Source organism: Cyprinus carpio, chromosome A6 (assembly GCF_018340385.1).
Source record: "Cyprinus carpio isolate SPL01 chromosome A6, ASM1834038v1, whole genome shotgun sequence".
NCBI classification, from domain to species: domain Eukaryota; kingdom Metazoa; phylum Chordata; class Actinopteri; order Cypriniformes; family Cyprinidae; genus Cyprinus; species Cyprinus carpio.
Genome location: NC_056577.1, coordinates 33489014 through 33503270, shown reverse-complemented (window position 1 = coordinate 33503270; position 14257 = coordinate 33489014). Strand labels below are relative to the sequence as shown.

At 38.9% G+C, this 14257-nt stretch overlaps 2 protein-coding genes across 3 annotated transcripts; one reads left to right on the top strand and one right to left on the bottom strand.

Annotated features, from left to right (window-relative positions):
• The first annotated feature begins 13 nt into the window (after positions 1-13).
• Positions 14-1958, top strand: LOC109052175 (protein MANBAL-like). The gene is made up of 3 exons (XM_019069638.2): positions 14-230; positions 375-542; positions 1542-1958. Exons 2-3 carry the CDS (start codon positions 399-401, stop codon positions 1653-1655), a joined length of 258 nt encoding a protein of 85 aa, XP_018925183.1. The 5' UTR covers positions 14-230; positions 375-398; the 3' UTR covers positions 1656-1958.
• A 689-nt stretch (positions 1959-2647) lies between these two features.
• On the bottom strand, positions 2648-12775 carry LOC109052142 (nuclear factor of activated T-cells, cytoplasmic 2-like). 2 transcript variants are annotated; one of them, XM_042759115.1, is made up of 11 exons: positions 12453-12775; positions 11068-11926; positions 10097-10265; positions 9279-9481; positions 8645-8817; positions 8139-8279; positions 6241-6296; positions 6018-6150; positions 4961-5500; positions 4567-4656; positions 2648-2982 (listed from the first exon to the last, which is right to left on the bottom strand). In XM_042759115.1, the coding sequence occupies exons 1-11, from the start codon at positions 12553-12555 to the stop codon at positions 2936-2938; spliced, it is 2514 nt and encodes an 837-aa protein (XP_042615049.1). In that variant the 5' UTR covers positions 12556-12775; the 3' UTR covers positions 2648-2935. The 2 variants fall into 2 exon arrangements, with proteins under 2 accessions (XP_042615049.1, XP_042615050.1); XM_042759116.1 differs by lacking the exon at positions 4567-4656.
• Positions 12776-14257: the final 1482 nt, after the last annotated feature.

The following is a 14257-nucleotide window of genomic DNA, read 5'->3' as shown; positions in this document are numbered from 1 at the left end:
AAAGCCCAACAAACCTTAAAGGCGAACTCAAACGGTTACGAGGAAAAGCGGCGGATGACTTTATCATAATCTGACAACAAACAGAAAATCTGCTGTTTTGAGACACTTGTGTTATTAATCGCAACACAGGAAAGGCTTATCGCCGAACCGCTCCCGTTAGAATCAAACCCTGCTCAGTTTAACTCGCGTTGCGCTGTAATAATCGATATTAAAGTGAGTGTGTGTGTGTGTGTGTGTGTGTGTGTGTGTGTGTGTGTGTGTGTGTGTGTGTGTGTGTGTGTGTGTGTGTGTGTGTGTGTGTGTGTGTGTGTGTGTGTGTGTGTGTGTGTGTGTGTGTGTGTGTGTGTGTGTGTGTGTGTGTGTGTGTGTGTGTTTTTGTCCTCGCTCAGCTCCGCGTCATGTGCGCAGATCTGGATCTTTCTCCTCCGGAGGTTCCCGAGCCCTCTTTCTTCGGGGGTCTCCTGCGTTATGGATTATTTCTAGGAGCCATTTTTCAGCTGATCTGTATTCTAGCTCTAATCAGACCCACGAGCCACGGACAGGTGAGGATAACTCACAGTGTCACAGGGGTCTGTGGGTTCAGTTAAGAGACGATCGTAATGTTACCTGTTCATATTCTTATCTTTGGATATCTTAAAACGCTTTTATACCAGGACACCACAATGATTATTGCATTGTCACAGCGTATTTTTTGACACTAATAAAAAATCAATGCAATATATTTTTGTTCAATAATATTTTTTATTTTTTTATTTTGTTAGAATTTCATGATACTAAATATATATGGGGTTATTATGATCAGTTCACCCCTTCATTGCTGGGCAGCAGCAGAGAGTTGAGCAGGACACCAGTCAGAAGCATAGCTTTTTCATGCACTGGTCAGTTGAGATATTGGGCTGGTTTCCATAACATGTCTTTTTTCAGTCTAGTGGAGAGAAAACATCTATAATACACATTTAAGTGTTTCTTTTATTTCACTCTATCTATATCTGTGCCTTTAGATTTAAATGAAAATACATCTTTAAAAGCAGTTTTCTTTAAATGAGTTTTCATCATAATCTCAGCAACACTAATATAAACTTTAGTTTTATTCCTAGCTTTATTCTGAAGGTGTTTACAGAGGAGTTTGCTCATGTATCATTCACCTGATATATATATATATATATATATATATATATATATATATATATATATATATATATATATATAAACTTCTTTCCTAAAGACATTTTTTCCCTGTGTTTACAGTATTTTCTGATTTATAATCCAAACCCCCCTCTGTAAAAACCTTTAATATGTCACTAAATGAAACAGGAATTTTGACCCTGGCTTTATCCAATGTTCAGATTTCTGTTTTGGAAATGTTTGCATATTTAGTTGGATAATAGCTTACTTGGATATTTTAACATTTCAGAAAAAAATTAATGCAAAGCAATACTGGGGAAGTATGATGAAATCTATTAGTTAAATTTTTGCGCTGTTCACCTGTGGTGTCTTAAAATTTTAAATGAATTTATTCTGTTGTACTTCATAAACTCCAGGTGGAGACGCCGGAGCCGGCTCACGCTCGCAGCTCTGAGCAGAACCGAAAGCCGAAGGGACCTGTTCAACAGATCCGACAGAAAGTGAAAAAGGAGAGCAAGAAGAAGAGATAGAGAGTGTGAGCAGTGACTCTCTCTGTGTGTGTGTGTGTGTGTGTGTGTGTGTGTGATAAACTCACTAATGATGGATTAATTTACAGCATTAGAGGACGTGGATCTAATGAGAGATTTTTCAGTTCAGCCATTACTTCATCTGGTCTGAGTTTGGATTTTGCCATGTCTTTCAAACCAAGTGTTTTTTGTTTTTGTTTTTATGTCAAATTATGTATATATATCATTGTTTTTGAGTAATCTTTGGTGTTGTTTTTTTATGCCAATTTTAAATGCATTAAACTGAATAAACTGATGACTATTTATTCTCCTCGTTTCTCTCTGTTGTGGTGATTATACTTCTTAGTAAACAATCCAAGCCTAATGCACGCAAAATATTTACAAATAAATAAAAAATACAAAACAGCAGCTTTTTCTAAACTTTTGTTCACCAATATTTGTATTATTTTTTTTTTGGTTGTTCTTAAGACAATTTTTAAAAACTTAAATGGTTTGTTCTTAGATCTTACATAGTGTTTCAAATAAGCATTGTAACAGTACTCACTATATATAATATAACTAGATGATTTTATTTTTATAAGCAAGTAAAATCTTATGAGAGAAAATTATCAGTCAACATGACCAAAAAAAAGATGCTACTTAAGTGTTAATAAATGGACAACTAGAGTAAGATTTAGCAGTTTTTGTGGTTTTAATTTGCATATTGAAAAGTTATACTACAGCTTGCAAACTTTAGCTTTTTAACCAGAATAGTTTCATGACTCCACACTGACTGATTTTAAATATTACACAGAGCAATGCTGTCAGGAAAATAAAAAAACTTAACTATTTAAATTATTGCATTAGCAGTTAGATGGCCTAATATTAAAGTGAACTATTAACTACTAATCAGCATTCAGTTTTATTATTATTATTATTATCTGCCAGTTTGCCAAAACCAAACCATGTAGTATTTATTACGACTCGAGTTTGAACTTGTATAAAATAAAGCAACAGCCACTTTAAAACATTTTATTTGAAATGCACATCGATAAATATGTCTTACAAAGTCGATTTATAATAAAAACATGATTTGAGAAAATAGGCATTATATATTTATATATATAAACAACAGTAAAGCACACTGATTTAATGTTGAACATGATCATACTGGTCACCCTTTTGTGTACAAATCATAGATATGAAAAACTAGCGATTTAAATAGATATCAATGCCAAGACGTCTTCATCTGTGATGATGCTGAATCTTGAGAGAGGATGACGATTTCTCTTCCACGATTGACATCAGAGGTTATTTTTATGAACAAGGTCCTTTCTTATAACAGCGTTCACTGCAAGGAAAAATAAAAACGAAATCATTAGTGATGTTCACAGGGTTTTTGTCAGTCTTCAAGTCTTCAAATTCATCCTGCCACAGTTTACGGCTTTAAAAAGGTCTGAAATCAAAGCAGAACGTCACAGCATTAAATGTTGCATACACTGCAAAAATATCTTTTGTCAGTATTTTTGTTTTCCAGTGCAAATATCTAAAGTCCTTAAATCGAGTTACGTTTACATGAGACGCCGAAGGAAAATATGAAATCTTGTTTTTTAAGAAACCAAACAAAGTGAGTTTATGCTCAAAACGTTTGTCCTTTGAATTAGGTGTATTTTTTGAGCCCATTGGCAGATATCTGTGCTTGTTTTAAACCTAAACTCAATTTTGATCAGTTTCACAGAAAACAAGACCGATCTTGCCAATTTGCTGCTAAAATACATGCTTTCGATTTAAGAATTTTTAGACATTTGCTGAACATCACTTTTTTTTTTTTTTTTTTTTTTTGGTAATGTAGATTTGATGCCAAGTTGCATTTTCAAACTTTTGCTATTTTTTATTAATACTGTGTTCCCTAGACATTTAGAAGAAAATACTGATAATGTTCCCTTTAATTTATTTCTGTAAATTTTGTCTGCTTGGTCTTAAAAAGTCTTTCTTACTTTCATAACACCTGCAGAAACTGTGTTTGCTGAAGTGTGCATTACTATTTCTATAGCTCAGCATTAATGACAATCAAATCAAAGACTAAGTATTAAGCTTCTGTTCCAGACATTACTAACTTCCAAGACTTTTAAGGCACTGAATGGTGCAGCATCATCACACAGACGTGCTGAAATGTGTGCTGGGTCCCTGCAGCCTGTGCCAGAGCAGTGCACTGAGCATCCGCTAGCTGGCAGCACAGAGTCTGACCCGCTCACCCTGACCCTCTCATGCTTTATTTGGTTGTGCTTCCTGCCGTTGTGCTGAGACAAGTTAGTGGGCTAAAAATGGAAAGTTTTCCATCTAAAATTAGATTAGGGGACACGAGGGGTAGCGTTTACAGGTACAATCAGCCTGAAATAGAAGCTGAAGCGTGGGTGTGATTCTTTGTTATGCCCACGCAGCCACCGCAAATAAACACACATCTACATCTGTGCTGTAACGTTATTAAAATATGGCTCACGATATCAACTATACATGGTCTCATGTGAACGAAGAGCACGTTTAGTTTATTCACCAGTGCTTTTGTGACTGAATGCTTTCCTGAGAGATCGATAGTGTGTCCTGTTTGTCCCTGTGTGTGTGTGTTTTAGGTCTGTTAAGAGCTCAATATTAACAGGCTCTGGCAGAACTGAAGCACTGACCCATATACAGCCGCCTGATAAGAGCAGCATGCATTAAACACACTGATCCCACCACTGCACACACACACACACACACAACTGACATGTGCTGTATGTCTGGTAATCATGTTACAATTTAGTTTTATAGTTTCATATGAACTGATAAATAATAAAACAAATCTAACAATTCAATGAAAATAACTAAAATTTAATTATGGTTCTTAAAATTATGTATTTTGCTTAGTCTTGGAGTCGAAAGATTTATATGTATTTACTTTTGTCGTCTGTTGCTGTCGTACAAGCAGGAAGAGGCGGTGGGTCGGCGTGGTATTTGTCCCGCCCCATCCTCCACTGTGATTGGACGGCTGGGTAAAAAGTGACAGTGGTGAGCGCTGAGATTTTACCCAAAGTTGAACATTCTTCAACTCTCGCGCTCAGCGCCGCGTCACACTCCTGCCGTTTTAAAAAACGCGGCGCTTTCATTGAAAAAAAAAATACACTGGTAACACTGTAACTCCTTAAAAAAGCACCTGTGATCTGATTATGAGCATTATAGAATGGAATATAATCTAATTACAAGTACATTTGTGGAATCTGATCACGTGATGCAGATGTCATCAGTTAGCGCCCAGCAGTGTAAAGCACTACAGTATATATAACTGTACAAACCATCATCCAGATAGGCCTGATCCAGGTTCTCCTGCTTGATGGTGACTCTCACAGGACTGACGTTTCTCTGGTGATGCACCGGCAGGTATGTCTGCTGATGGCTGCGGGCCGGAGGGGATCTCCCTGTGGTTGGGGAAGCCCTCGAGCCGTACGCTTTCTGATGGGCCGCGGCGGAGCAGAGCTCTGAGACGTCGAGGGTGGGAAACAGAGAGGCGGCCGTTTGGAAGCTGTTACCGGCCATTGTGTGCTGGAAGGTGTTCGGCACAAATGTAGACACAGAGGTCGCGCTGTGTGTGGAAGCGTGAGCCGGGGAGCCGGAGAAAACTCCCGGCACCGTGTGATCCTGCGGGTAGCGGATGGGTGTGTGTTGTGGGGCAGCAGGGTACATGCAGTGAGCTCGCTGGTACGAGGGGCCCATCGGCAGCATGCAGCCGTCCACAAGATGGCAAGAGGGAGGAGAGACGCCCATGATGGGACGGCCAGTACGGTCTAACTGTGCATACTGGTATTCTTCAGGCGGCTCCGCTTTAATCTGTGGCACTGGAGAGGAAATCCAAAAACATTAGATCAGTTTTAAAACAAAAAACTAGTGAATTTGTGACCCTGGATCATAAAAGCAGTCTTAAGTCTCTGGGGTACAATTGTAGCAATAGCCAAAAATACATTGTACTGTATGTGTCAAAATTATTGATTTTTCTTTTATGCTAAAAATCATTAGGATATTAAGTAAAGATCATGTTCCATGAAGATATTTTGTAAATTTCCTACTGTAAATATATCAAAACTTCATTTTTGATTAGTAATATGCATTGCTAAGAAATCATTTGAACAACTTTAAAGGTGATTTTCTCAATATTTTGATTTTTTTTGCACCCTCAGATTCCAGATTTTCAAATAGTTGTATCTCAGCCAAATATTGTCCGATCCTAACAAACCATACATCAATGGAAAGATGATTTATTCAGCTTTCAGATGACGTATAAATCTCAATTTTACCCTCATGTCTGGTGTTGTGCTCCAGGGTCACACTTGTTTATAAAGTGACTGAAGGTTTCACCTGAGAGGGGCGTGTAGGTGAAGTTTTGAGGCTGGCTGCATTTCTTCTTCCCATTCAGCACGTGAAATTTGACTTTGACCGGGTGGTAGATGTTGGGGTCTCGATACGGAGGGATTTCCAAGAACAGCAGGTTCTGACAGGAACACAGCTTACATTAAACTTTCGAACAGCTTTATCAAAGGCTATGTATTACTTTGCTCTCCAAACAGTCTGAAGTACTTACAGATGTGCATTTGTCTCTGTAAACTTTCGCCTCAGCCTCCCATATCTGCAAGTCAACTGAAACAATAAAACAGTCATGTGAAGGCTGGAAAAAGGCATGCATGGGTACCATAAATAATATTATATTCTTTAAGAATAACAGCATATTAGAATGATTTCTGAAGGATCATGTGACACTGAAGACTGGAGGAATGATGCTAAAAATTCAGCTCTGATCACAGGAATAAATTACATTTTACAATATATTCACACAGAAAACAGTTATTTTACACTGTAATAATATTTCACAATACTACTGTGTTTTTGATCAAATAAATACAGCCTTGGTGAGAGACTGACCCCAAACTTTTGAAGGGTAGTGTATTTTATTTAAACAGAGAACTAATTTACACACACGCCCATGTGCACTGTCACTGTTTAATGTTGAAAGCCACAACAAATAACTGGTCTGTGACTTTTACACGAGCAACAGAGAGAAAGATTCGTGCAGAGCGGGTGAAACTCCCACTCCTCTCCTGCCGTGTTACTTCTGCTCTGCAACCATCACACTGAGTACAGGAAAGGAAAGAGGCTCTGTGCTTGTAGATGCTATCTGTGCAGAGCATAACCACATCCTCTCGCACTGCACACCTAAATGGAAAGTGCAGCTAAAGCTTAGCTTGCGTCAGAAAGTGTAGGCTGTTTCTATAGGATGTCAGTGTGAGTCACGGCTGATATATGCTATTGTCTTCAAGTTCTGTGACACCGAGATTTCACTCGACCTCTGCTGGACGCTGCCATTCAACATATTCTTCCACAAATCCTTGAATTTCATTTCATTTAATAATTGGTTTTGCATCTGCCACTTTAATTTCTGTCTGTTTTACGTCCATGCTTCACTTCCATATATATCTGAATGTTTATGTACATATGTAAAGCACTTTGCAAACATTGTTTTTAAAAATCTTTTTAATAGTCTTGTTATCTTTATGTAGACTGACTATCAAATAATACGACATTATTAAAGGTGCATGCATAATAATAATAAAGTAATAAGTAAATTATTAAATGTAGTTTTAGATTAAACATGACAACACCCCAAAAGTATTTAATTTCGACTACCAATAAACATAGGTGTTTGGTATAGAATTTATGTCTTAAGGTTATGCATAGTGCGTAGGTGTTGGTTCTGAGGTTTCTGACGTCTTTAAACACTGACAGACAAACTGGCGGCTATGTAGATGTTTGTGTGTTTATGCAAGCTTTGCAAGGCTTATCTTCTTTTTTTTTCACTCTTGTGTTGTTGCAAAGGTTGGCCAAACCATACTGCAGTCTACCATGCAACCCAGAGTCTCATGGCTCCAGCCTGGACTATCATTTTTCATCATATGCAAACCATATCAATACATCTTTAAACAAATCGTATGCTAATTTTCTCCACAGATGGCTGATAGTGCCTGGAGAAGTCAAATATTAAAAGAGTCATATGTCAATGGTTGGAGCTGTTAACATGCTGCCACGCAAAATCAGAAGATCTGCTTTCACATTTTGTCAGCTTTTTTGAGAGTTATTCATCCATGTAAAGTGAGATTAACATCTCTCTAACTGAATTTACATGATTCGTTTTTACAGAAACTGTAGACATAACGTTGAATGTCACATTAGAGATACAGAGTGACTCCAAAAATAATTTAGATACCTATTGCATTCTAATTTTAGTTTGCGCCAATAATTTTAGTTTACCATCTGATGCAATGACATTCAGACCTTTTTAGGTGTGTCCGAATAATTTTTGGAGCCAGTGACGCCCTCTCTGCTCTCTAGACACCCACATTAGCCACTGAAATACACATTGGTTTACCATTACACTTATGATCAAAACAAGTGTGACTGAGCCCCTCACTGCAGAGTTTTACTCACCATGTGTTTTCTCAAAGAAGATCACTTTGGACTCTGATGTGAAGTTCTGGCCCCTAAGGATCATCTGTGGTGCACCCAGAACCGAACAGTGGTCCATGTCCTGACGCTCTACTGCTGGCTGCTCATGAGCCGACCTTTGAGCTGCAACAGAACCCGAGGCGTTCATGCATGTTATATTGAAAATATGACATTTGACCATTCTATGATTGGTCAAATGATTGGTTGTATAACAAGTGCACATTCTGCATGGTGGCAGTTTTATTAAAATGTTAAATAATATAAAATGTTATAATAAAACATGAAGGTAAAGTATAAATAAAAGTGTAAAATATAAATAAAAAATATATAAAATTATAATAATTAAAAAAAAATTTATAACAGGTTGACCACTTGTCAATTCTGTACAAAAAAAACAACTTTTCACAGAATTTTATACATGCAAAAAATGTAACATTAAAATGTATGGTTAAAATAGTGAGTTTGAAATGAAAAGTTTCAATGCATACAGCATTCGATAGATTGTGAGGACACTTGGAGAGAGATCCACTGGCCCCCGGGTTGAGGAACGTGGACACGGAAGACCAGCCTCACTCGTGTGTTTTTCCGTCCCACATCCGTCTCTCCTTTCTTCAGCTCAATGTCGGCATTTCTTAGTTTCAGGATACCAGCGCAGTCAACTCTAAAAATGAGAATGAACATTTAGCAGGCAAATCGCTGTTTTTTATCACATTCTGTTCCTGTTTCATCAGTTCTGGGCTTCTTTCTTTATATTCTAAGAACAGAAACAAACGACTACCTATCTAAATGAGACATATTTTTTTTTGCAGAATATTTCTCCAGGTTTATTATTGATATGGGGTAAGTTGTCACAGAAAATCTGCCATGCAAATGCATGTTATATAAGCTATTTTATGGCTTCAGCTACATTTAAACAATTATATAATAAAGACTTCATTGTTTTGGCAAATGAAATGTTAAATAATAAATTAGTTTGGAAGATCAAATTTAAACAAATGATCCAAATGTACACGTGTAATTAAAACCACTGCTGGATTTCTGCACTTGTAAATTTAACTCAAAACCTTCAGTGCTTGAGACAACTTGCCCCAGTCATCTTTATGTGTATCATTATCTTCTTACACAGCTCTCATGCTCTCCTTGGGTTCCAGCGGCACCTCTAGGATCTTGGTTCCGTTCAGCATTCGTTCCTGACTGCTGGTGGTGACGGTTTTGCCGGTGATGCGGTGGACCTGGTAGAAGGCGTGAGGTCTGAGGTTCCTGTCGTCAGCCGTGCCGATGAAGACCTGTAGAGCCAGCGGCTCCGTCCCGGTGTACCCTCGCAACTGAGACAGTTTGTAAACACACAGTTTACATCTGCACATGCTTCACACAATGCCAGCAATCAAAGGGTGAACTAGCAATTGAAGATAAACTATAAATAAAATTGTGTGCTTGTGGTTGCATTACGAAAAGTGTCTGTATTTTTTTTTCTCAGTGTCTTTGGTGATTTTGATGAAGTCATTTATCTTCATTTTCAGCAGATATGATGCTCTGCGTGAGATATGAATACTAGCTGAGTGAAAGGTTTAGTCAGTGTAGATGATATATTGTCTAAGCGATAGCAACGGCAAAAACACGGATCCTCATTTCCCTAAATGTGGACACAGCACTTTGCGCCGTAACAGGGAAATAACGTCACCACAATCATTGCATTATCTCTCTCTCTCTATCTCCCCCCTGTTTCTGTTATCAAGCTCCTCACTGACAGCCGTCTCAGTTTCGCTGGCACACTTTCAATTGTTCTCACAAACGTTCGTGCACATTTTCACACGCAGCGATTCTCAAGAATTGATGTATTCGCTCCCCACGCATCCTTACAAAACCAAGCAAAACCAACCTTTCCGCCCTCCCACGACTTTGACTTTTCTTCTAAATACACAGTGTTGTCCTCAATTTACCTGAACGACAGGATGGCCTCCGGAAGAAGCTTTGACGGCCCCCCGGCTGCCCTCGGTCTCGTAGTGGGCCCGGTGGTGTTGTCTGGGTTGAACCTCTATCTTGAGCTCATACTGCTCAGTGCTGCTGGGAAGAGGCCAGTCCAGCGCAGGCAATGCAGCCACAGGCATACTAAGACATGAGATACTGGTTAGTCACAATAACCATCTCAGACCACTTATTTAATAACTTAATAATAAGCAGGCTCTGGGAATAAAAATCCACAGCGGCCACGACTAGATGTGCAAACATTTTAATCTGATGCATAGTGATACTGAGAATCTTTCATAGCTCAGGAGACTTTACGTATGCATTCATTTCGTCTCAGACGTTTCTCCTAAACTATATTAGAAGAAATTAAAATAGACATGAAGCTGAGTACAAAGCTATAAAAATAGCAGCTTATATTGGGAGCATTTGATGAGTTCATTTTTGATATCCTGGTATTGCATTTTGAGACATTTTTGAGATTCTAGAAGAGACACATGTAAGATTGAGGGGATAAATGAGAGAAGTCTATAATAAATCTCATCGCTGCCAGGAGAAATGACAGATGTACTGAGAGATCTCATTTTTGTTTTTCTCCTGTGGGTTGTGGCGCTGGTTATAATTAGTTGCATGAGTTTTTCTTCATGTGTACAAAATAAGGGTTTGGTAGAAATTTTCAGGTTCCCCAAAGAACCTTTCACTGAACAGTCCTTAAAAGAACCACTTTTTCCCTTAGTATAAAGAAGAGTTAAATAATCCAAAGAACCTTTTTCTACTATAATCAACCTTTTGTGCAATGGAGTGTTTCCATGTAAATTAAAGAAACTATTGATAGCAATGAAGAACCTTTATTTTTACGAGTGTAAGTGGATGAAGGCTGTTAAAGGAACAAATGTAAGGCTGTTGCTTTGTCACTGGACTGATTAATTGATCGATTATATCATACCTACAAACCCCCGCGAGAGCCTGACTGGACCAGTTGGCGGGCATGAAATAGCACGATTCCATAGTGAATTCTTTTTTCACTTCCGTCATAGTTGGGAACAGGCCCGCCTGGCTTTCCGCGTAGACAGAATACTCTAGATTAGGTCGGACAATCTTAGTAGGGACTGGTTTGGTCAAGCTGTTGCAGAGGCTGTTCATGGAATCCTCCAAGTTCGCCAGGGGATAGAATTCGGCGGGCTCGTCCCGGCCAAAACGGGGGCTTTGAGATCTCTGGGTCTCGTATTCGGCGTAGGTGCGCTTCCCCTGCGGAGAAGCCGAGCGAGAACGTGGAGAGGTGGGACGGCGGTCCAGGACGGTGTCTTCTGTGATGCTGGTGCGAGGGGACGTGTTGGGAGAACCCGAAGCTTGGATGGCCTGCATCATCGGGCAAAGGTCGGCTTCGGTCAATCCGACTAGAGTCCCTTCACCGCCTCCGGGAGAGATGCAGGGGGAGTATGTCCCGGGAGAATAGCCATCCGAATGCCAGCTAGTAGAGGACGTGCTGCTAGCCGGACTGAGGCATTGGCTCTCCCTGTAAGGGATGTCGAGCATGGGCCGACTGATGTTCACAGGGTTGGTGTGGACGTGGTCATGCTGGTACAGGTCAGGGCAGGTGATCTCAATTCTCGGGCCGTTGCCTTGGAGCGCTCCGGTGTGGCTGGCAAGCATGGAGGGGTGTCTATAATCAGATTGCCCATAGGTGAGAAGGTCATCGGTGGGGAGATGGTGGGAAAACTGGGACACGGACTCCTCATCGTACAGAGAAGGGTCTTGATGGGTCTGATTGGTACCGTGGCTGGAGGGGATGCCAGCGTCATCAGCTAAAACAAATAGGAAATCACATTAATAACCATCTCACCAACTTTCAGCAGTGTATATTTAGTATTATAAACAACTGTATGTTTATAGAAAATTCTGAATGTTTCCTGTAAGTAAGTAGGCTCTAATACTAGAGAACTCAATGGTTACCTGCAGTGAAACTTTCCACTACATCTTTGGTTTCACATAATGTGTGCAAACTACTTTTAAACCCAAGCTATGCATCTTTTAAACCAACTCTCTGAAGCAAAATAGTAATATGGTAATACAAATAAAATAGTAATAGCATTTTTATTCTTTGAATTAGCATGCACATACCATAGTACATATTAATAATGCAGCACCACGCTCTAATAAAGTATAATTACTGTATCATAGGTCTCTTTTTGATTAATACGTTGACTTATTTATTTTGTATGCAATTAAAAACATGGTAAATAATAAAAGGACAGCAAAAACACTTGTTATGGGAATAAAGCCAGTCAAAAGTATTAAAATTACAATTAATAATAAGTGATTTCTATTAACCTTGGTCATCTGGAGGTAAGTCATTGCCAGGTTGGTTGAACAAGAAAAGTAATGGAAAGTCCAGTTCTTCTTGACCGTCGATATTTTCGTATAAATTACTCATTGGACGAGTTTTCGAGCCAACGTTCCCTCGATAAAAGCTATTTGAAAAGGCAAAAAGACACGAAAAAGTTGCAGTTGTTCGATCTCAGGAGAGGTTTCCCGCGAAATAAAAACCGTTATTTGAGTTTCTAAGGCAACGGAACGAAGTGTGTCCACTGAGGGTTCGGTCGCGTGTGAGAGCGCGGGAGATGCTGAGCGGCTTCCTGTTTGAAAAGAAACTCCCTCACAAACCTCTGCGTGTCTAACTATATATAGCCTACAACAAACGTGCTTTCGGTTATTTTGTCAGAAAGTAACAGAAACTGGTTCTCGGTACTGCAGAACACACTAATAATAAGTTTAACACGCAGAGCAGGTAATAAAGCAAGGTTTGTGCTTTCACTGTACTGCTTGTTTACAGGATCGTTTATGGCATTTAATGTTTAAGTTTCTCTGATGGGAAACAGTCTATTGGAATAAACCAATTAGGTTTTCTCCCAGACTCTTATAGGCAGCTGCAAATGATGCATGTCTCTGTTTTTACAGTGATTGCTGCCGCGTGCACCTGTCCATCCTCAGGTCACCTTATAAAGGTCGGTGTTCTTTAGCAACAACAGTGGCGCCATCTGCTGGACTGACCTTTGAAAGCGTCTCTTTAATCAAAATGTGTTCTTGACATGACATTTCAAGCAGTGACAGCAGTGTGACAGACTACACTGCATCAAAAACACATCCCACTGCACTGCATGTCCTTTTTCAAAGATACACACACACACACACACACACACACACACACACACACACACACACATATATATATATGTTGGAGTGGGGAGTGAGTGACCAGCACCACCCTCGTCCTCTTCCGGTGTGTGTGTGTGTGTGTGTGTGCACTTGGATGGGTTAAACGCAGAGCACAAATTCCATATGGGTCACCATACTTGGCCACACATCACTTCACTTTCACTATAATATGTGTGAAAATTATTTATTTGTGTATATAAACTTGCAATTGCAAAAACACAATCAGTTCTGAGTGACAATTGTGTGTGTGTGTGTGTGTGTGTGTGTGTGTGTGTGTGTGTGTGTGTGTGTGTGTGTGTGTGTGTGTGTGTGTGTAGCTATACATACTGTAAAAGTATACATACTTGTTACTCTGCTGCCTTAAAAAATGTATCTTAATTTTTTCTTGGTGTTCTGAGTTGAAACAAACAATAGTTATACTATTTCATTCAACTTTCAGCTTAGTTGAGGGACAATAAACTTAAATGTTCTTGTTGTCAGGACCATTTATAAAAAAAAAAAATGAGTTAAGTATATTATATATAACACAGAGACTAAATTTTCACTCAGAATTGCTAGTGAAGTTTATACACACAAACAGGAAATAATTTTCACTCAGAAATTTCACAAACAATTACACATAAATGCCAAGTAACATCAAATTATACATTCAGTTCTGAAAGAGAAAGTCCTTTTATTTTTCTTACCTCCAAAAATCTGTTTTAATGCCAAATTAACCTAAATAATAAATAACCTATAATTAGTGATGTGCAATCCGACTACAAATTTATATACAGATAAATAAACTAAACACTGAATGGATTTTAACTGTGGTTTACTTTGTGTTTAGGTTTTATTTAATGTTACACTCCCTCATTCACCCACAGCATCTCACATTACATTTTTCAGATTCACTGTATTATTTCCTTGCATCCCTGCCA